The sequence below is a fragment of the Excalfactoria chinensis genome, chromosome 1 (assembly GCF_039878825.1).
Source record: "Excalfactoria chinensis isolate bCotChi1 chromosome 1, bCotChi1.hap2, whole genome shotgun sequence".
In the NCBI taxonomy this organism is placed as follows: Eukaryota; Metazoa; Chordata; class Aves; order Galliformes; family Phasianidae; genus Excalfactoria; species Excalfactoria chinensis.
The window spans coordinates 769,989-788,809 of record NC_092825.1 but is presented as its reverse complement, the minus strand read 5'-3'; the positions used below and the strand labels follow the sequence as shown (position 1 = coordinate 788,809).

Here is an 18,821-nt window from a genome sequence, read left to right as displayed (position 1 = left end):
TGTTTGTTTGTTTGTTTCCCTGTTTATTTATTGCATTCTTCTCCCCAGTCAGCTCAGCCACCGCTCGGCTCCGGATCCTGCTCAGTAGAGGTGATCCCGTGTATGTTCCATGATGACCTCCAGTGCTTTCCATGTCTCCTGGGCAGTGGGGACAATCTGACTGGCAGGCAGCAGGAACCCGTAGCGTCCCGAGTCACGGAGCTCAAAGGTGAAGGAGTATTTAATGCCTTGATTGTAGGTCCAATCGATGGTTCCTCCACTTGCTTGATCTTGGTGAGGAAAGAGCAGAACTTTGCTCGCTCTGCATCTTGTGGTTGTTTCATGGTAGGACACGAGGAGGAGTGATTTTGGTTTCACTGGGAGGAGAACAACCTCCATTACTTACAGATGGTGGTGATGATGCTGCCATACTTGTATTGCGTGCCATACAGAGAGGACAGAGCTTCCACAGCCTTCTTCGCGACCTGGTGCTGGGGGGGAAGACGCAGAAAGGTGATTTGGGGGGAGGGGAAAAAAAGGGCTTTTGCACTCATCCTAACATCAAAAAACAGTGACAAAACTCAATAGTGTTGGCCTCAGTGAGTCCCCATGGTGGAGGCAGGGCTTCTTTCCTGCTTGCATGGGGTGTCGTGTGGGTATTTCATGGTGTCCTCTACGTAGGCCCTACCAGTTCTGCCTTGTCAGGCACAGCAGCGGTGGTGTAGCCATAGGGGTAGAGCAGAAGCTGGGAGTAGCTGTGGATGGAGATGAAAGCTTTGATGTTCCCGTGGCTCTTCACAAAGTCCACGATGGCCTTCACCTCTGGCTCCGAGTTGGCGTAGGGTCCGTGGTACGTCTCCGAGCAGGGGCTGCTGCTGGCCCCAGAGCCTGGGGAGAAGAGAATGGGGAGAATATAGCATTTGTTGGCACTTGGGTGGCTCAGAGAGTCACAAGAGGCCAAGGAGGAATGCTTCTAGGGCTCCACATAAACACTGTGTGATGGTTTCCAATTGCGGTCCCTACCGTATTGGTCACTAGGGGACACCAAAGACCTGATGGAACCAAAACTCATGTCTTGGCCCCAAAGCCCATCTCTATGCTGGGGCCACCAGTGAAATCTCTCTGAGCCAGAAACATCATCAGAGCCTCCACCTGGAGGGCAGAAGGCAATCTGTCAGGTGAAAGGGAAAGTTCTGACCTCCAAACCCTGCGTCCCAGTTGCGGTTGGGGTCAACGCCGATGCAGAGGGATCCAGACCGCTTGGACCTGGTCTTGCGCCACATACGATTCTAGAAGGGCAGAACCAACTCAACCAGAATCCAGGGCTGGAGCGTCTCCAGCCTCAAGCAGAGAAGCAAAAAGCATTTTGAGGGACACGGATGGGTCATGGCTGTCCCCTTTTTAACCCACAGACATGTGGACAGAGAGGCTTTGAGCTCTCAGGGGCTGTGCCATGCCCACATCCAGCTCCCCAACTCCAACCAACAGCAGGTGAGATAAATGCCGGCACCCTACCGAGGTGTGGGTGTAGACAAAGCCATCAGGGTTGGTGACGATCTCCAGGAAGATGTCCATCTGGTCCAGGATGTTGGCCAGACCTCCATTTTGATCTTGGACAATCTAGAGAGGATGGTGATTTGGAGCTGGCTGGGAGCACCATTGGGGTGATCAGACCATGTTCAAGGGGGTCTACAGGACCTTGTAGCCTTTTGGAGATGTAAGACCTGCCCCATACCTTCTTGGCGAACCAAACGCCGCTTGCTTGTGTCACCCATTCACGGGAGTGGATGCCGGTGTCAATCCAAATGGCCGGGCGATTTGTGCCACCTTTGCTGAACTGGAATTGAATAAATGGGGCAATGGGGAACACGCAAAGACCCAACTCATGAACCTGGTCACCTCAAAGTCCCCCAAGATCCTGTACCTTCAGCACGTAGATGGGGCGGTTCTCTGTTGTACGGCCGATCTCCAGCTTGCTGACCAGTGTTGGGTTTTCAGCCACCAGCAGGTCCATGAAGGCATAGATCTGGGTTTGGGAGGGGGACGCAGGGGATCATGAGCGTGTAGGTGAATTGGAAGGTGTGGTTCTTGGGGACACAGTTCAGTGGGCAGTATTGGTGGTAGGTGGATGGTCGGACTGGATGATCTTATATGTCTTTTTCTAACCTTAATGAAATCTATGATTCTATGAATGGCTCATTAATTCCTCCATTTAGAACAAACCCCTTGGCAAAAGGAACTCCAAAATGTGACTTGTTGTTTTCCTCCTCTTCCCCCCCCTCACCAAAATGCCCCAAATCTTGTGCTTTCCCCATGCAGAGTATCACCTCGTCCAGGGTGTGGTAGTTGGTGTAGTCAAAGGTACTGGTGGAGAGTGGCAAAAAACGGCGTTGACGAAGCATCTGCATCTGTTCAAGGTCCACCAGCGCCTGTGGGAGATGGGGCAAGATAAAACCTTGTCCCTCACCAGCCCATGACTCCCACCCACCACTCCCACCAGCACCACTGACCTGCACGTTCTCAATCATAATGGAGTAGGGGACACCATTGGCCTCCAGGTGGACTTTGAGGGGCTGCAGGCTGGGGAAGGGCACACGGATGTCGACCGGGTCCCCAACCCCACGGGGTGAAAGCCAGAAATCCAGCTGGGTTGGAGAGAAAATGGGACGAGGGTCAGATCCTGCCTTAGGTTGTGCCTCCTCCACCCCCTTCTGTCTTGTTTTTCTCTAGGTAACCCACTATGGGTTATCTTCTCCACCTCTACTACACAATGGGATGTCACCCTCTCCCGACCCCAACAATGGGACATCCCTGCTTTGCACCATAGCTCGGGGGGTGTAAAGTAGAAGACTTGGAAGGGGTCCCTAAAAGCTCCCCCCACTCCCATCCCATACCTGCAGGTGTTCCAACTCCTGCAGCTCCTGCACCTTCTGCAGCTCGGCATCGCTGCTGGGGACAATGCGCAGCACCTGGTGCCTGTGGGGCCAGAAGGTATATTGTGGGGTCCAGCATCATCCCACACATAACTGTCCTTGTCACAAAGGGACTGAACCAGCTGCTGTGTCTCCATCCCAACCGATGTCTCCATCCCAGACACCATCCCCATCCCAACCGATGTCCCCAACCATCCCTTTGTCACCATTCCAGTCAATATCCCCATCCCAGCCACCTCCACCCTCCAGACCCTTCTTACCCAACAAAATCCTCAGTGGTGGCAGCAGCCACTGCCCCCAGGGCAGCCAGCAGCAGGAGAGCCCTCATTTCCAGAGGAATGAATACCTCCCAGGTCCTCACAGCACCTCGGGGCATCTTAAATCCTGCTGACCTCCAGCCCGGCCCCCTCCAGCTGCCCAAATTCCCAAAGCTGTGGGAAGGTTCCGGGCTGTTTGGTCAAGGTTGGGTGAAACCCGTTCTGAGAGCTGGGAACCGGATGGAGCCGTCGGTGACTCAAAGGGGGCAGGACATGGGGGAGGTAACAGCAGGTACTGGATCCCAAATCCCACCACCCACGGAGGTGGAGAAAAAGGTAACGTTGGGCTGAGCAAGGTGCAAGGTGTTGGTTTTCTCATGACCCAAAGCACAGTGTTTGCTTGGGGGGTGGGAATGGGATTAAAGTTTAGCACAGGTGCGTGTTATCTCAGCTGGGACAGCAAGTTCTTAGAAGACCTTGGCACACAAAGACATCCCCCTTTTGTCCCCAAAGCGCCCCCTCTGCCTACCCAAAGCAAAGGGAAGAGATGCCGGAGCTGCCCCAAAAGCACTCAATTTAGGGTTGGCCATTTACCCTTTCCAATGTCCTTTGGGGTTGTTGATCCCAAAGGATGGGGGCAAGCAATGTGTAAAACCAAAACAAAAATGGGAGAATAAGATTTGTAAATTCCTAAAAACAGATTCCTAAATCTTACTTTTTTTTATATATTTTTTTCACCATTTCTCAGCCATATGGTCTGGTTTTTAGGTGGTTCTATATGGAGCCAGGAGTTGGACCCTATAATCCTTATGGATCATTTCCAACTTGGGACGTTCTGTGATTCATTAGACTCAATGATCCTTATGGGTCCACTCCAATATGGGGTATTCTATCAATTTTTGGAGCCTATCATGAAAAAACCAAAGATCTAGCCTTAAACCACATAGAATCTATGGGATTCTTTATTGAGTTGTATGGTGGGGTAGGACCAGTGGGGTTCACGTCCCCATTTACACCAGTGGGCTCAGTATGGGTGCTGTTGGATGTGGACCAAGATGTCCAGCAGTGCCGGCCATGTCTCAGTGGCGGTGGGGATGATCTGACTGCTGGGCAAGAGGAAGCCATAGCGCCCCGTATCCCTCAGCTCAAAGGTATAGGAATATTTCACCCCGTTCTCATAAGCCCAGTCAACGGTGGTGCCAGCTGCCAGGTCTGTAAGGAAAGGAAGGAAGATATGACCCCAACACAGAGCATTGGCCATGTTGTAGGGTTGGTCAAGATGCTTTGGGGTAGGGATGCTTACAGATGGTGTCTGCGATGCTGCCATAGGTGTATTCTGTCCCATACACAGCAGCCAGGTCATTCACTGCCTTTTTAGCCAACTCATTCTGCAACGGAGAGCCCCCAAACAGTGAGATCCAGCAGACTCAACATCTCCCCAAGTCATCAGGGACCCCAGGACACCATAATTCAAAGCCCATCATCTTTTCCTACCCTTCTGCTCTTGCTTTTCCCTGAAACACCCTTAATTTTTGTTAGAAAGAGGCACATTTTGCAATTACTCTCCCCAAAGGACCCGGATGATGGTGGACTCAACATGCAGGTTGTATCTAATGGGAAGAACACTGGGGTCCCAGCACAGCCTGACCTGACTTTTTATAGGATTACTGAATCATCAAGACTGGAAATACCATTAGGATCATCTACTCCAACCATTTCCCCCCAAAGCTGGTGATTTCAGCCCCATAGCCATCTTTGGGGGGCCATCTCACCAGTTCCTCATGATCAGGTGCGGGTGTCCTCTTGTAGCCATAGGGGAACATCAACATCTGGGAGTAGCTGTGGATGGAGATGAGTCCTTTCACGTTCCCATGGCTTTGGATGAAGTCCACGATAGATTTCACTTCGCTCTCAGAGTGGGCATAGGGGCCGTGGTAGGTTTCAGAGCAGGGGTTGCTGCTGGAACCAGCATCTGGGGAATGATGGAGGAGAAATGAGATGCACTAAAAGGGTTTTTACCCCAGGCTTCCCCCCCAGTAATAGGAAGGTTCAAGGTTTTGATGTGAGAGATACCTCACCTCCAAAGCCCGCGTCCCAGTTTCGGTTGGGGTCCACACCAATGCAGGAGGCGCCAGCATTGATGGACCTTGTTTTTCTCCACAGGCGGTTCTATGTGAGACCACAGGTGCACAAAGTCACCTCCATATGCCGGCCAATAAAGAACATTGCTGGACATGATGGCTGGAAACAACCATTGGGACACGTCCCCCCCCCAAAGTGTCCCCACACTCACAGAGCTATGGGTGAAGGCGTAGCCATCGGGGTTGGTGACAATCTCAAAGAAGATGTCCATGGTGTCCAGAAGGGAGGTGACAGTGGGGTCATGGCCATAATCTTCAGCCAGCTGTATTGGGAGGGGAGCAGGAGCTGCCTCAGTGTCCCAGGAACAAGGGACTCTAGAACTGGAAAAGCTGTAGGATTTTTTTTCCCCAGTTGGGTTCAACCACAGCATCCATGGAGGTGGCTTGGGATTGGACTTCTGCCCTTCACCCTTTGTGAACAGTCCCCGCTCTGCTTACGACCCCAACCCAACTCCAACCTACGACCCGAAGAATACTGCCCTGACTTCAAACACCTGTTCATCCCTTTTGTTTCTCCCTTCTTCTCACCCTTCCATGTCCTTCACATGCATGCGTTTGGGATGAGGTTGGTGCCATTGCTTGGATTTTATTTAAGAAACTGGGATTGATTCTTGGATTGTAAGCCCAGGAATGGCCCCAGCTGATGCTCAAGCTTATTGCCACGGATGGATGCAATGATAGTGGGCTATCTCATGCCAGTGAGATTTGGGTGATATCTTGTTCACTCACAGGCACTCCCAACCCCACTTGGATGGTGATGTCTGTGTTATGGGGTTACCTTATTGGCCGTCCACACGCCAGTGGCTTGGGTGACCCATTCACGTGAGTGGATACCAGTGTCCAACCAGACTGCTGGTCTATTCGATCCCCCCGTGCTGAACTGTGCAGAGAATGGGATGTCAGCCTTGAGGCTCCCAGAATGGCAGAAGGATTGGGGTTGGAGGCACCACTGGTCCATCTGGTCACCCCGGCTCCAATAGAACTGCGCCCAACCCCATATCCAGGTAGGTTTGGGGAACTCCAAAGGCTACACCCCATAGTGCTCCAGCACTTAGCCGGGATGAAAAGAGGTTGTCCCTTTACCCACCTTCAGCACGTAGAGGGGTCTCTTCTCATAGCTCTCACCAATCTGGATCTTGCTAACAAGGTTGGGGTGATCTGCCACAAGGGTGTCCATCCAGTCATAGATCTGAAAGGAGGAGGTGCTGGGATGTATAACTCATCCTGGCTTTACCTTTGGGTTTCAGGATGTCTGGCATCAGATACAACATGCAGAGCTTCCCTGGACACAGCCATGCCTTGGTTTCCAAAACAAACTATACAGAGCAAAGTACCTCCTCCAGAGTGTGATAGGATGCAAAATCGAACTTGTTGACACTTCTCTCCATCCGCCTGGACAGCGTCATACTTCTCTTTTCCTCGTCCAGTAATTGCTGTTAGAGAGAAAGTTTTCAGGGAGAAATATACAACCCAGCCCCAACCCAGCCCGTGTCTTCCCTCCAAAACCTACTATCTCCGGCCCATCTGTAGGTTTTGCAGAGCATTGTCCACCACTGCCTTCTCTTACCCTCATTTCCACCACCCACTGGGGCTGCCCTACCTGCACATCCTCGATCATGATGCTGTAGGAAATGCCATGGGATTCCAGGAAGACTTTGACCGCTTGCAGCCTGGAGAAAGGCACCCGCAGGTCAGACGGGCGCCCAGGTTTGGTGGGGTCACGCCAGAAGTCAACCTGGTGGGGACAAGAGGAGCCATTTCTACTGCTATGGAGGACCCAAGGTCTCCATTTCAACTGCTGTAAAAGACCTAAGAAAGCCTCCATTTCAACTGTTGAAGCATCTAAGGTGTTCTCAGTTTCTATTGCCTTCAAGGATGTAGGAACTTCTCCATTCCTACTGCTCTGGAAGATCCAAGAATTTCTCTATTCCTACTGCCTTCAAGGATCTAAGATGTTCTCCATTCCTACTGCCTTGAAAGATCTAAAAAGTTCTCAGTCTCTACTGCCTTGAAGCATATAAGACATTCTCTGTTCCTACTGTCTTCAAAGATTTCAGAAGACACCTAGAGAAATCTGGGGACCAGGAAGGTTGGGGGTCTCTTTGCCTGACTCAATGGACCTTCTCTATAGACATACTTCAGCCCAAATCACTCGTTGACACGTCCTTGAACAAAGGGGATTTGTGAACTGAGCAGCTGCAGTGAGATGATGGAGTCACCGTGTGCCAGTTTTGGTCTGTTGGTAAAGATAAACCTTAAATCAGGTTTGTGGTGGGAGTCTCTTCCCTATCACTGTTCTATCTTTCTGCTACTCCCATCTGCCATAATTTCTTGCTAAGATTCACATCCCCCACATCAACCCAGCTTCTTCATTCAAGCAAAAAAATAGCTAAAAATGGATATTACGGTGTACTCACCTGCAGGTCCACCTGCTCACCCAGTGCCCTGAGCAGGGCAATCTGCTCCTCATTGCTGGCCACAGCACGGAGGACTTGATCCCTAGTGGGAGGCAAAGCCATCAGTGGGTACATGGGACAGGAAGGGGATGGTATGAGTGGTCCTTATTGAGTTACAAATGGCATGTTCAGAACATGCATGCAAAAAAAAATGTTGGAGCCCAACAAATGTGGATCCCAAGCTGGTTTCATGACTTCCTTTGATCACAAAGAGTGTCCAAATTGTAGGAAACAAGGCAGGTTTGGCTTTAGCAGAAGGGAAAGGTATTTCTGTGGAACGAAGAGCAGACACCTTGATAACGATGGTTTATATTTGGGGAGGGATTTCCAGAGATTAGCATTATGAAATGAAACCCATTAGCAGAGCTTTTGTCTTTTAAAATGGGGCCAAATGCGATATATTCCTGCTCTGCTGAAGCTCAGCTCTCCAGAGGAGAGGTGAGCAGGATCCATCCCCATTCCCATCCATATCCCCATTCCATCCCTATCCCAACCCCTGCTTTCAGCAAGACTCACCCCACAAAAAGCTGCTCGCTGAAGGTGCCCACCAGGAGGGCTGCAAAGACCAAGAGGATCTTCATGTTGATCAGGTGCTGGTAAACCTTGGGCCTCAAATGCATATATGAGCCCCTATATAGTCCCCCACCAAGGCCAGCTCTGCCGTCCCTGCAAGGCTGCTAGCCACAAGCAGATAAGCCAGCAATGGCTTCTGGGAGCCCAAATGTTTGTTTTATTTGGAGAAGTCAATAAAAGAGCGGCCAAGTAGGGAAAGATCTGATAACATCTTCCTCCAGATCTGGTGCTGCCACAGACGGACGGTGAGGACGCGCTCCTGTGGGAGCAGGGTGGGACAGGGGATGGTGGCGCAGTCAGGGGTCTTTTATGGCTTCATAACACCAAATCACAGGGTTCCTAGCTAGGATACCCTATTTGTGTTTGTGGTGATGACTGTGAGCTGGTCCCAGCTGTGGTGCCAGTGTTGAGCTCTTCGTTGAGGTGGATCGTGGTGTAGCTGAGATGGGATATCTGGAGGGCTGTATCCCACACCTCAAATGACTCAGCTGTGGGAACAGCCCAGGTCCTTCCTCCTCGGGTTTTGGAGCCTTCCAAGTGTGGAGACATCACAGCCCATTGAGGACTCGGCCCTGGGGGAAGCCCAGGTCCTTCCACGTTGGGTTTTGGAGCCCTCCAACAATGGAGACCCCACAGTGTGTTCTGTTGCTGGGTTGGCCTCCTGGTGGAAGATTTTCACGTGTCCAGCCTGAATCTCTTGTTTCAGATGATCTCATTTTCTCTCTTGGTGTTTCTGGTCCTGATTTCACAATAATGTCCTCATAGGGATGGGAGGGCTGCTGTGGATCCATCTTATCTCCAGGCCAGACCAACCCATCATGAGACGTTCTCTTGTCCTTCCTGATGGAATCCACTGGACTTGCTCTGGGTCCTGTTGGTACTGAAGATCCTAAAAGTGGGTGAAGTCATCATCCAGCCATGTGCCTTCAGAAGAAGGGCCGGGTAAATCTCAAGACAAAGATGTTTGGATTGAGCTTCATGGGTCTGCAACTTCAGCAAGAGTCCCTGCAACTCAGCTGGATCCAGGAGCTTTGCAGCCCAGGTCGTCCTCACCAGCAGGGTTTTCCCAGCAGCATTTTATCACTGGTTGGAGAGGACAAGGTATGGGGACAGGCTGGAAAATGAGTGCCAGGAGGGTACAGGCTGCTCTATACTCAGCACAGCTGTGTTTAACCCAATAGCCGTAGCACCGCCACTTTTCATTCCCTGCCAATGAGTCTGAACTAACATTTCACCCACTCGTATCAGGAGTGTTTGCTCTCCTGCCAAGCGCACGGAGCAGTGAGTAACTCACCAGCTGCTGGGGGATTAGAGGACAGGAGATAAACCTGTTAGGGTTGATAAAAGTATAAAATGCTGCTAAGGGCGATTGTTGCTTGGTGCGTTTATTAATGAAGATGGAGCTGCAGAGAGCACCCAAGGGACAATAGGGCAGAATGCCTTGATTCAGTCTTCTCCTTTCCAACCTCATCTTTTGGTTGAGTCCTAAAGTCTGTGAGAACCTTGTAGGAATCTACCAGACCCACAGAAATGCACAGAAACCAACATGACGAGGATGGTGTTCAATAAACGTGTAGATACATTGCTTAGGGATGTGGTTTATTGGGCAATACTGTTGGCAGTATAGTTGGATTAGATGATCTTAGAGGTCTTTTCCAACCCTAATGGCTCTGTGATTCTATGAAACACCCAGAAGAATGCACGCAGGGTTTTTATTCAGACAGCTGCTGTATGATTACAGCTTTCCTGAGCACGCCAAAGGAAGAGGATTTCTGAGCTTGCTGCTCCTGACAGCTGATTCCCATCCCTGCCTTTAGTATGGGTTGTCTCGTACATACTCCATGATTGTTTTCAGGCCCAGCCAGGTCTCCTCCGCAGTGGGGATAATTTGGGTGGCTGGAAGGAGGAATCCATAGCGACCCGTGTCTCGCAGCTCAAAGGCAAAGGAGTATTTGATGCCATAATCGTAGCTCCAGTCAATGCTTCCTCCGCTGGCTTGGTCTGAAAGAGAAAGGGAGAAAAAACAGAAGATGAACAGAGGATCGATCTGAGTTCTGCTTTCATATTTCTTACGCCTCTGAGGGGCAAGTATGATGTTTCCATGGGAGAGCTCAGCTCCAAAGTCACTCTCCAGAAGGAGCTCAGAGCTCAGAAGAGCAAAATTACTCACAGATAGTAGTGCAAATGCTCCCCACTGTGTAGGTGGTGCCATACAGGGACCGGATGGAATTGGCAGCAGCTTTCCCTATGGTGTTCTGCAGAGGGAAGGATAAAAGGATGAGTCAGAATGTAGCCACATTAAGTGTTAAGATTTCACCAGCATGAACAATACTCAGGAGAATCTCCAAACTGGTTTACAGCTTGTAAACTCACCAACTCGGCATCGTCTGCTGGTGGAGTGCATTTATAACCATAGGGATACATCAGGAGCTGGGAGTAACTGTGCAGGGTGAGGAAGGCCCGGATGTTTCCATGATTCTTAATAAAATTTACAACAGATTTAACTTCCACCTCTGAGTTGGCACTGGGTCCATGGTAAGAGTCAGAACAGGGGTTATTACTGGCTCCAGGACCTGTTGGTACAAAGAGGGAACAAAGATAAACCTTTAAGAATTGGTTTTCATGGAAGTTCAAGGCGGGTCAACACAAAGCTGAGCTTTTCTATGATCCAAAAGCTTTAAGTGCTGATAAATGCTAGAAAAGAATACTCAAGGGACGTCAGTTCTGGAAGATACAGATTACTTTCTCCATCCTTTGCTCATTGGCAATTGATCAATATGAAATTATCCATATAAAACAGCTACCATCCTATTTAATCATTTACTTTCAGAGTCCCTTACATTAAGGAGATCGTTGGTCTGATGTAACAGGATCCAGAGGCACAAAAGGGAATTTTCTTCTTACAGCTAGAATCCAGAACCTTTATTCCTACCTCCAAAACCTGCATCCCAGTTCCTGTTTGGGTCCACTCCAATACACAGACTGCCTGAGTTCTTGGAGCGGGTCTTCCGCCACATGCGATTCTGAAACAAGGACACACTTTGGCTTAAAAGGCACCAATCTCAGCCCTTGCATTAACCCCGTTCCCTAGAAATAGTAGCCATTCAGCAGGAAGGGATGCTAGACACAAGCCTCAGAATATTTCTGATGGGCTGACAGCCAAGGAATTGCAGAATCAAAGAGTTGGTGAATTTACAGTGAAGGAGAAAGATGGATTAGACAACTATCTTTGGCTTCTTTTGTAGCTCCACCTTAACACGTCAGGAAATGGACTTTAAGAGATTATTTCCCTCGCTATGATTGGCTTGGAAGGTCACGACGGCTTTCTCAATCATCTTAGACACACAATGTGCTTTACTCACTGTGGTGTGAGTGAACACGTATCCATCGGGGTTAGCGACTGGCAGCAGGAAGATGTCCAGGTTGTTCAGCAGAGAGGTGATGGATGGATCATTCCCATAGTCAGAAGCAATCTATGCAGACACAACGCAGTACATCGTGATTATCAGCAAATCTCTTACCCTCTAACAACTGCGTACAGAGGCGAGACTGGCTTTCAGAGCAGGCAAAAGAGAGTCCACAGAGCAGGCTGAACACACGCAGGTGCAGTGAACTTTTAGATAGAGGCATACTCGAGACAAAATAGCATCAATCACTGCCAAAGTGACCTTTCTAGCTATCCACATTGCACTCGCTTGGGTAACCCACTCTCGGGAATGGATGCCAGCATCGAGCCAGATTGCAGGGCGGTTTCCTCTTCCAGTACTGAACTGTCAAACAAAAGAAACAGTTTTTAAAGCCCTCATCCACTAAAAAACACCCCACGTGGACAAGGCTGAATTGTGCTGCTTTGACACCACGTACGGATGTTAGCATTTCTATATTCGTATGTACTCTCACAGCCTGTGATGTGTGATATACCATACCTTGAGCGCATACAACGGCCGCTTTTCATAGGATTCCCCAATCTGGATCTTACTGACAATGTTGCCATACTCAGCTGCGAGATTATCCAGTTCTTGGTAAATCTGAAAGGAAAAGCCACGATGGCATTTACATCACATTTATGTACAGTGCTGCTCAGAAAACTGCAGGACCTGCTGAAATCCACTTTTATATCCTTTCGCCTTCATTTAACATGGCCTTGCCAACATCTCTCCTTACATCAAGCAGAGTCAGTGCTGTTCCCAACATCACAGATATAGACAGAAGCACTGCTTAGCCACCAAGATCCATTTATTACAGGAATAAGTTCAAAAACTTCTTTCAAAACCTTCTCTGTCAGTAAGTATATTTCCCCTCTACTCTGCTTTATGGTTACCAGCATCCTGTATTTTCTTACATTCATTTATTTCTCAGTTCCATTTGAAGGTCAGAACTGAGGGGTTTTGACAGAACTCTGTAGGAGTTTACCAAGAATTACAGTCAACACTTGCCTCTTCCAACACACTGTGAGGGAGCGTTGGCTTCCTGTGCTGACCGACCATGAATTTAATAGATTTAAAAACCAAACTATCTACCGGAAGAAACCAGAAAGGAATTGTCAATCTTAATATCTTTGATTGAAGACAGCATGAAAAAAAAAAAAAAAAAGGCCAGAAAAAATGAATATTCTTCCCCAAAATTTAGATCTGAAGTACTCACAGAAGCTAAAGAATGGTAAGTTCCATAGTTGAAAGTGCTGCTGCTGCGTTCCATTTGCTGACTGGCAACTATATCTTGCTTTTCTCTGTCGAGAACGACCTGAAATAAGCCATTCAATTATTGGAAAGCATGCTAATTTCTGAACTTTTCGGAACTATTTGGTTCCATGGGATTTAAAAGCTGATCACGTAGCATTGCCTACCTGCAGATCTTCAATCAGGATTGAGTACTCAATCCCATGGGACTCCAGAAAGATTTTGACTGCCTGGAGACTGTGAGAAGGGATTCGTACGTCCACAGGGAGGGCAGGGGTGGAGGGATTTAACCAGAAATCAAGCTGAAAAGAGAAGGGAAAATGGATTTGGTCTGGGTGACACTATGCATTGCAAACAGTTTTCCTAAAGCTTTAGAAACACAGATTTTTTCCCAAAGTTGAATAACTCCTGCAGTGTTGTTCTTCATCATGCAGGAGGATATTTTCATCTTCTATAGTGATCGTTTTACTGCTCTTCCTTTTAGCAGCAGTAGTTTCAAGATTAATACGACAAGCATTGCTTTTATTTCTCCCTTTGGTTGGGCTGTTCTACATTCTAGTTCCTGTCATATTCAAATCAATATTTTTTTTTTTCTTTTTAAGGAAAGCGATAAGAAAGAAATCCCACCAATGACAATAAGAGCAGTAATAACCTAGAACTTAATAGCATATTTCCTGTTTCAATATAATGCAGATTGATTAACAAATTCTTTCCACTGCTCTGGGTGACAAGTAAAAAAAGTATTAGCATCCCCATTTTCACAGCGGGGTTTTTGATCCTAAGATCAAGAGCAGCTCAAATACAATTGTAAACCCAATAGGGAGTAAATTTAGATGCAGGCAAGAAGCTGATACTAGAACTAGTAGATCAAAAAACACATGTTGTGACAGTGTCTCTCTATGTCGTGGTGTCAACCTTCCAAATCTAACGCAAAGTCCTACCAGGTTAAGTCCTGCTTTGGTCTGAAGTGTTAAAAAGTGCCTCTGTGACAGTGAAATACCTCAAGATGATCCAGAGTTTCCAAAAATTGTAGCTTTTTCAGCTGTTCCTTGTTTCTTGCCTTGACTCGGAGAACCTGGTGCCTGCAATAAATTAGAAACAGTCTTGGTTGGAGCAGGATGACCTTTGAGGTCCCTTCCAAACCAAGCCAATCTATGATCCTATGACTGAAAAGGGGGTCTGGTTGAACTTACTATTGAGATATTACAGATTTGTTGAGTAGTTACAGAATTGCAGAAAAACAAGAGTTTGAAAAAGGCCACAAAGATCATCCAGCCCAACCATCAACACACCACCACCCCCACTAAACCATATCAGCCAATATTGACTTCTTTAATCTAGTTGACAGTGCTGCCCAGGAGTTCAACCTACAGCCTGGTATATGGGAGCAGGATTAGTAACAAGATAAAGGGAACGCTGGAGATCTCATCGTAAACAGCACATCATGTGGATGACTCGTTAATTGGTTACAAGGATTCAATCTCTATCCATTCGTTCTTCTGTGTCAAGAACTTGCTAGGAAAAAATAATTGTGAACCATCGAATGTTTGCAGAGCAAACAAAGCAGAGAGAACACTAAAGATGGGATTTGTTTCACTTTTCCTCAGTCTAGTCAGGCTATTGACAAATTCCCCTGCGTTATCATGAGAGGGTGGCTTGTAAATCCAGGTGGAATTAATGCCCCTCCTGGGAGCCCCTCGCTCTGCTGCTTACTGGGGTAATCTTAGACATTGATTTAGACTACAGCACAGCACAGCCATTATGATGTCCCTAAGTGGCTTTTAGAACATGAAAATCACATGCCACGCAAATACACAATGATCGAGGTGGCTTAGGAAAACGAAAGTGAGCAGCGTTGATGCTGCCCTTGCTGGTGGCACAGGGTTTGTTTGCATTCTCTTTCCCAGGCCACTGCTGGAGACAACCAATATATACAGAGTCCCATAGCCTGACCTGCCTCAGCTGCTCTGTTGGCACTCAGTGCAAGCAGTGCTGGAAAATGGAGATGAGTAGGAGGAAATCAACGTGAATAACGGCAGAATTGGAACTCACGTTGTAAGAAAAGGTAAAGAAGAAACTTAACAGAGGAGCTCCATTATGCGTGTACTGATTTGTTAGTGTGACCTCAGCTGCCGAGAAGAAAAGCTCTTTATCTCCAGTTTCCTCAATCCGAGGTGTAGAACTCCTTTACCAAATTAAGTTGACAAAGAAGGTACTTTGACCATTTTAACTTATTATTGGATTCTCCGTGATTGTAAGCTTTATTATGTATTAGATTCTTCCCTGAAGAGGAGATGAGGTTCACCAGCCATGCTTCTGGATGTAACTGGGGAATGAATTCACAAGAACCCAATCTGCATTATGTCAGGAATCAGATTAACAAGTTCTCCTGGTCTTTATATTAACACTAGAACTTCAGTAAATAATGTATATTATTTTTCTTTTTCTTAATCCTTACATTTTAATATAGAGATGTACTCACTGGAATCCGGTGTTCACTTGCTACATCTCAGCAAGTACCTATTAGGTTTTCTATTATTTCCTTTTATTGTTCTTATGGGGTCAATAATGCTGTGAGGAAACAGATCAGGAATAGTTTTGCAATGCCACGTACAGAAGAACCTTCAGAATATAATGGTTGGAAATATTCAGATTATTTAGAAAGGCTCTGAAGGGGATTACGTGTTTCAAGAGAAATAGGAACCTTCAAAAAGAATGGGAAACTATTGACCCTTCAGACCTAAAGGCAGGCTGTGATCTTCTGGCTCTGGTCTGTGTTGGATCAGATCTGAACTCTCAAGTGCTGCAGTGAGGTTCAACTTTGGGTCTTGGTTGAGATCACTCCATAACCTGCATCAGAGCTTTGCTTGAAGATGAATTTAGGAGCTCAACTCTGCAACTAAACCCTTCTCCTCAGGTGAAACTAAAGAAGGGATTCTTTCAAACACGGGAGAACCAAAGCTGTAAGACAAGTTGGTCATAAAAAGCAAAGAATGTGCCCCAAGCCGATTTTGTAAAGTTAAGATAAGGAAGAAGAACATGTGGAAAATAGAGTCTTGCAGTGAAAGGTCTTGCACAAAAGCATGACTCACCCAACAAAAGTTTCCAGGCACAGGGCAGCCCCAAAGAGGGCACTGAAGATCAAAATCAGCTTCATTGTTGATGCAAAGGGCGACTCAGTCTAGCAAAGGGGAATTTATACAGGACTTGTTAGGAATCCCCTCTTCAAAAACACATGAATTCCATGTGATTAAATTCTCACACGTATCAGCATTTCAAGGTAACCAATAGATAGGAAGTCAATTTCAGCTCCAGAAATTGTTTTCCACTTGGGTTCAAACTGGTAAAGAATTATTTTCAATGCTTTGCTGACAAAGTATTCTATTAAATGTTTTTTCTAGGCAGAGGAAAATAGAATGAAATTGAATGTTATCCCAACTGTGACAGGCAGAGATGTAGGGCTGATGGATGCGCTTTTTCTTTATCCCATTATAAATGTTACTAAGGAAGAGCCAGGCACTGAACGTGCTGTAATATGTAATATGTAATATGTAATATGTAATATGTAATATGTAATATGTAATATGTAATATGTAATATGTAATATGTAATATGTAATATGTAATATGTAATACGTAATATGTAATATGTGCAGATAGGGCTACTGGGAACTAATATGGGAAAGAACAGAGACAGTTCGGCTACTCTGCAGTCAGCCTCGGATTGCCCTCCCAGAAGCCACACACATTTTCCAGCCTGAAAATGTAGGTGAAGGACTAAGGAAAATAAATGCCTGAATAAATCCTCAAAGGAAGTTCTTATTAAAGACCTCACCCACACTGCTCTAAACAGGCTGCTCAGAGAGGTGGTGGATGCCCCATCTTTGGAGACATTCAAGGTCAGGTAGGATGGGGCTACGAGCAACCTGATCCAGCTGTACGTGTCCCTGTTGGGCCAGATGACCTTTAAGGGTCCCTTCCAACTCAAATGATTCTACAGTTTATCACCACCTCCTCCAGTTTCCACTCCTACCCTGCTACTCCTACCCATCGTGTGTGTGCAGAACTTATCCCAGTAAATCTCTTCCAAGGGAGCCTCAGGCAGGGATTATTCCTGTTTTGGCAAAAAGGAGTTAGTCATCCTGCAATGGCTGTATCTTGGGGATATGTTATGGAGACCAGACGCTCTGCAAGGGAATAAAGTGTGTTCCTGCGAGTCCACAGGTCTTCGGTGTCCATGAGAAATGAGCCGATCTCCTCTCCCCCTCAAAGTAAATCAGGTAAGGTGAGTTTCTCCTTAAAAACACAATCCATCGGGAGGATTTCCTGCTTCTAGCACTGCAGTCATTCCGGGGGAACACAAATTCAAAGTGCAGCCTTCAGTATTCTGTAGAGAAATGACAGTGCGTCCACGCCACCTCTTGTGGGTTCACTCTTTCAAAACAGGATGGAGAGGCTTAATTTAGGATGGAATTATAGCTTGCTTCATTAGTCACGTTATATCCTGCACGGGGTTACAGTCTGACAAGAGATGCTGCCAAATATTATGTCAGGGCCCAGAGCATACCAACAAGTGCCCCGACCAGCCCCATTTAGTGCCTCCACCCACTGTGTTTAAGGAGCTGTGTTTAAGCCCAAGCCTTTGCACCCAACTCCTGCTCCTCACTGAAGGGTTGTGTCGGTTACAGAAGGCTGTGATCTCCCTATGTAGCCATGAGGTCCTGCAGAGCTGAACCACAGGGAAAGTGATGTGGCAAAAGCCCTATGCAGGCTGAAAGTCAACCTCATAATGCTCTGCTCAGGGTTCAGAACACCAGAGCAAATTATGGAGCAGCAAGAGTACACTACAGTGTGCCAGAAGCCAAAGGTGACAGCAAGGCAGGTAGGGTAGAGAGCTCACCGTAAGCAGCACGGCCCCGCAGGACCCAAACACGAGGATCAAAACAAGTCTGGTGACACCAACCAAGAGCAGCAGCAGTCCAGATCCACAGATAAATCCGCAGTTGCAATGTAGGTCCAAGGGCAGGTTGTCTGAATCCACAGCAGCTCAAATGACCAACTGAATGCCCTCAGCTTAAATGCAGCTCCCAATGGGCGGAGGATGTGTGGGAGGGTTCCCCATACGAGGCCCTGACACATCTGTGTGGGCAGAGAGGGACACTGTCCCATGCAGTGAATCACATAGACCGCGGTGGCACGTTAACAAGTGAAGGGTTAAATGAAGAGTTAAGCCATCCAGCTAAAAGGGAGTCACTCCTTTTTGTAAAGTTTGGACCTTCTGTCCTTTGTAAAACATTTGTTACTTAGAACACTATATAAGCACGAATTCCTTCTTACCCAGAGGGAAAACACATGCTACAATACATAGAAATCTTCGTCAACCTGCAACAGCAGCACAGCAAAAAGGGGGCTCCATCTGCAACTCTGCCTTGTCCAGTCTAAGTTAATCCTGTGCAATTGGCTATAATGCAATTCGTTGTGGATTACTGCTGGGAGAACTATTATTTCTGTAAGTAATTGATTACTTCTCCATTCCTAATCCACAAGGTACCTTAGCAGTGCCCCAGATAAGGAATGAGTAAGGATTTAAGTGCGTGGCTCACCATTACTAGATAGCACTGGCATCATTTTAGGATCAAAACCTTCATTTTGATCTCCCCGGAGAATGTGCAGCTCTGTGCTAATGAAATAAAACTGGCTGTAGTGAAGCTACTTATATCCAACTTAAGTTTCTTTAGATCAGGAAATCGATGCCTTCCACTTCCCAGCTGATCGCTAAGTAGAAATAATCAGGAGATGATGGA

At 47.3% G+C, this 18,821-nt stretch overlaps 3 protein-coding genes across 3 annotated transcripts; all 3 read right to left on the bottom strand.

The window, feature by feature from the left end:
• Window positions 1–81: 81 nt before the first annotated feature.
• On the bottom strand, window positions 82–3,240 carry LOC140251250 (carboxypeptidase A1-like). The gene is made up of 11 exons (XM_072334792.1): window positions 3,173–3,240; window positions 2,874–2,955; window positions 2,490–2,624; window positions 2,307–2,408; window positions 1,904–2,005; window positions 1,715–1,816; window positions 1,495–1,599; window positions 1,178–1,268; window positions 668–867; window positions 386–470; window positions 82–269 (listed from the first exon to the last, which is right to left on the bottom strand). The coding sequence occupies exons 1-11, from the start codon at window positions 3,238–3,240 to the stop codon at window positions 82–84; spliced, it is 1,260 nt and encodes a 419-aa protein (XP_072190893.1).
• Window positions 3,241–4,193: 953 nt separating this feature from the next.
• Window positions 4,194–8,347, bottom strand: LOC140251257 (carboxypeptidase A1-like). The gene is made up of 11 exons (XM_072334805.1): window positions 8,283–8,347; window positions 7,728–7,809; window positions 6,911–7,045; window positions 6,645–6,743; window positions 6,398–6,499; window positions 6,089–6,190; window positions 5,463–5,573; window positions 5,248–5,338; window positions 4,942–5,141; window positions 4,473–4,557; window positions 4,194–4,381 (listed from the first exon to the last, which is right to left on the bottom strand). The coding sequence occupies exons 1-11, from the start codon at window positions 8,345–8,347 to the stop codon at window positions 4,194–4,196; spliced, it is 1,260 nt and encodes a 419-aa protein (XP_072190906.1).
• Window positions 8,348–10,152: 1,805 nt separating this feature from the next.
• On the bottom strand, window positions 10,153–18,048 carry LOC140256554 (carboxypeptidase A2-like). Its single transcript, XM_072345084.1, has 12 exons — window positions 17,918–18,048; window positions 16,111–16,199; window positions 14,019–14,100; window positions 13,186–13,320; window positions 12,984–13,082; window positions 12,266–12,367; window positions 12,008–12,109; window positions 11,702–11,812; window positions 11,272–11,362; window positions 10,713–10,912; window positions 10,510–10,594; window positions 10,153–10,340 (listed from the first exon to the last, which is right to left on the bottom strand). Exons 2-12 carry the CDS (start codon window positions 16,173–16,175, stop codon window positions 10,153–10,155), a joined length of 1,260 nt encoding a protein of 419 aa, XP_072201185.1. The 5' UTR covers window positions 16,176–16,199; window positions 17,918–18,048.
• Between the last annotated feature and the right edge of the window lie 773 nt (window positions 18,049–18,821).

What these genes read in the sequence shown, in the direction of transcription:
- LOC140251250 (XM_072334792.1), bottom strand. Translation starts at nt 3,240, where the DNA reads ATGAGGGCTCTCCTGCTGCTGGCTGCCCTGGGGGCAGTGGCTGCTGCC. An exon ending in CTGGGACGCAGGGTTTGGAG is followed by an intron (nt 868 to 1,177) that starts GTCAGAACTTTC and finishes TCTTCTCCCCAG; the next exon opens with GCTCTGGGGCCAGCAGCAGC. An exon ending in CAGCATCATCACCACCATCT is followed by an intron (nt 270 to 385) that starts GTAAGTAATGGA and finishes TTCCTCACCAAG; the next exon opens with ATCAAGCAAGTGGAGGAACC.
- LOC140251257 (XM_072334805.1), bottom strand. Translation starts at nt 8,347, where the DNA reads ATGAAGATCCTCTTGGTCTTTGCAGCCCTCCTGGTGGGCACCTTCAGC. An exon ending in GCGTGTGGACGGCCAATAAG is followed by an intron (nt 5,574 to 6,088) that starts GTAACCCCATAA and finishes CTCCCAATACAG; the next exon opens with CTGGCTGAAGATTATGGCCA. An exon ending in CAGCATCGCAGACACCATCT is followed by an intron (nt 4,382 to 4,472) that starts GTAAGCATCCCT and finishes CTTTCCTTACAG; the next exon opens with ACCTGGCAGCTGGCACCACC.
- LOC140256554 (XM_072345084.1), bottom strand. Translation starts at nt 16,175, where the DNA reads ATGAAGCTGATTTTGATCTTCAGTGCCCTCTTTGGGGCTGCCCTGTGC. An exon ending in GGCCGTTGTATGCGCTCAAG is followed by an intron (nt 12,110 to 12,265) that starts GTATGGTATATC and finishes TTTGTTTGACAG; the next exon opens with TTCAGTACTGGAAGAGGAAA. An exon ending in CAATGTGGATAGCTAGAAAG is followed by an intron (nt 11,813 to 12,007) that starts GTCACTTTGGCA and finishes GTGTCTGCATAG; the next exon opens with ATTGCTTCTGACTATGGGAA.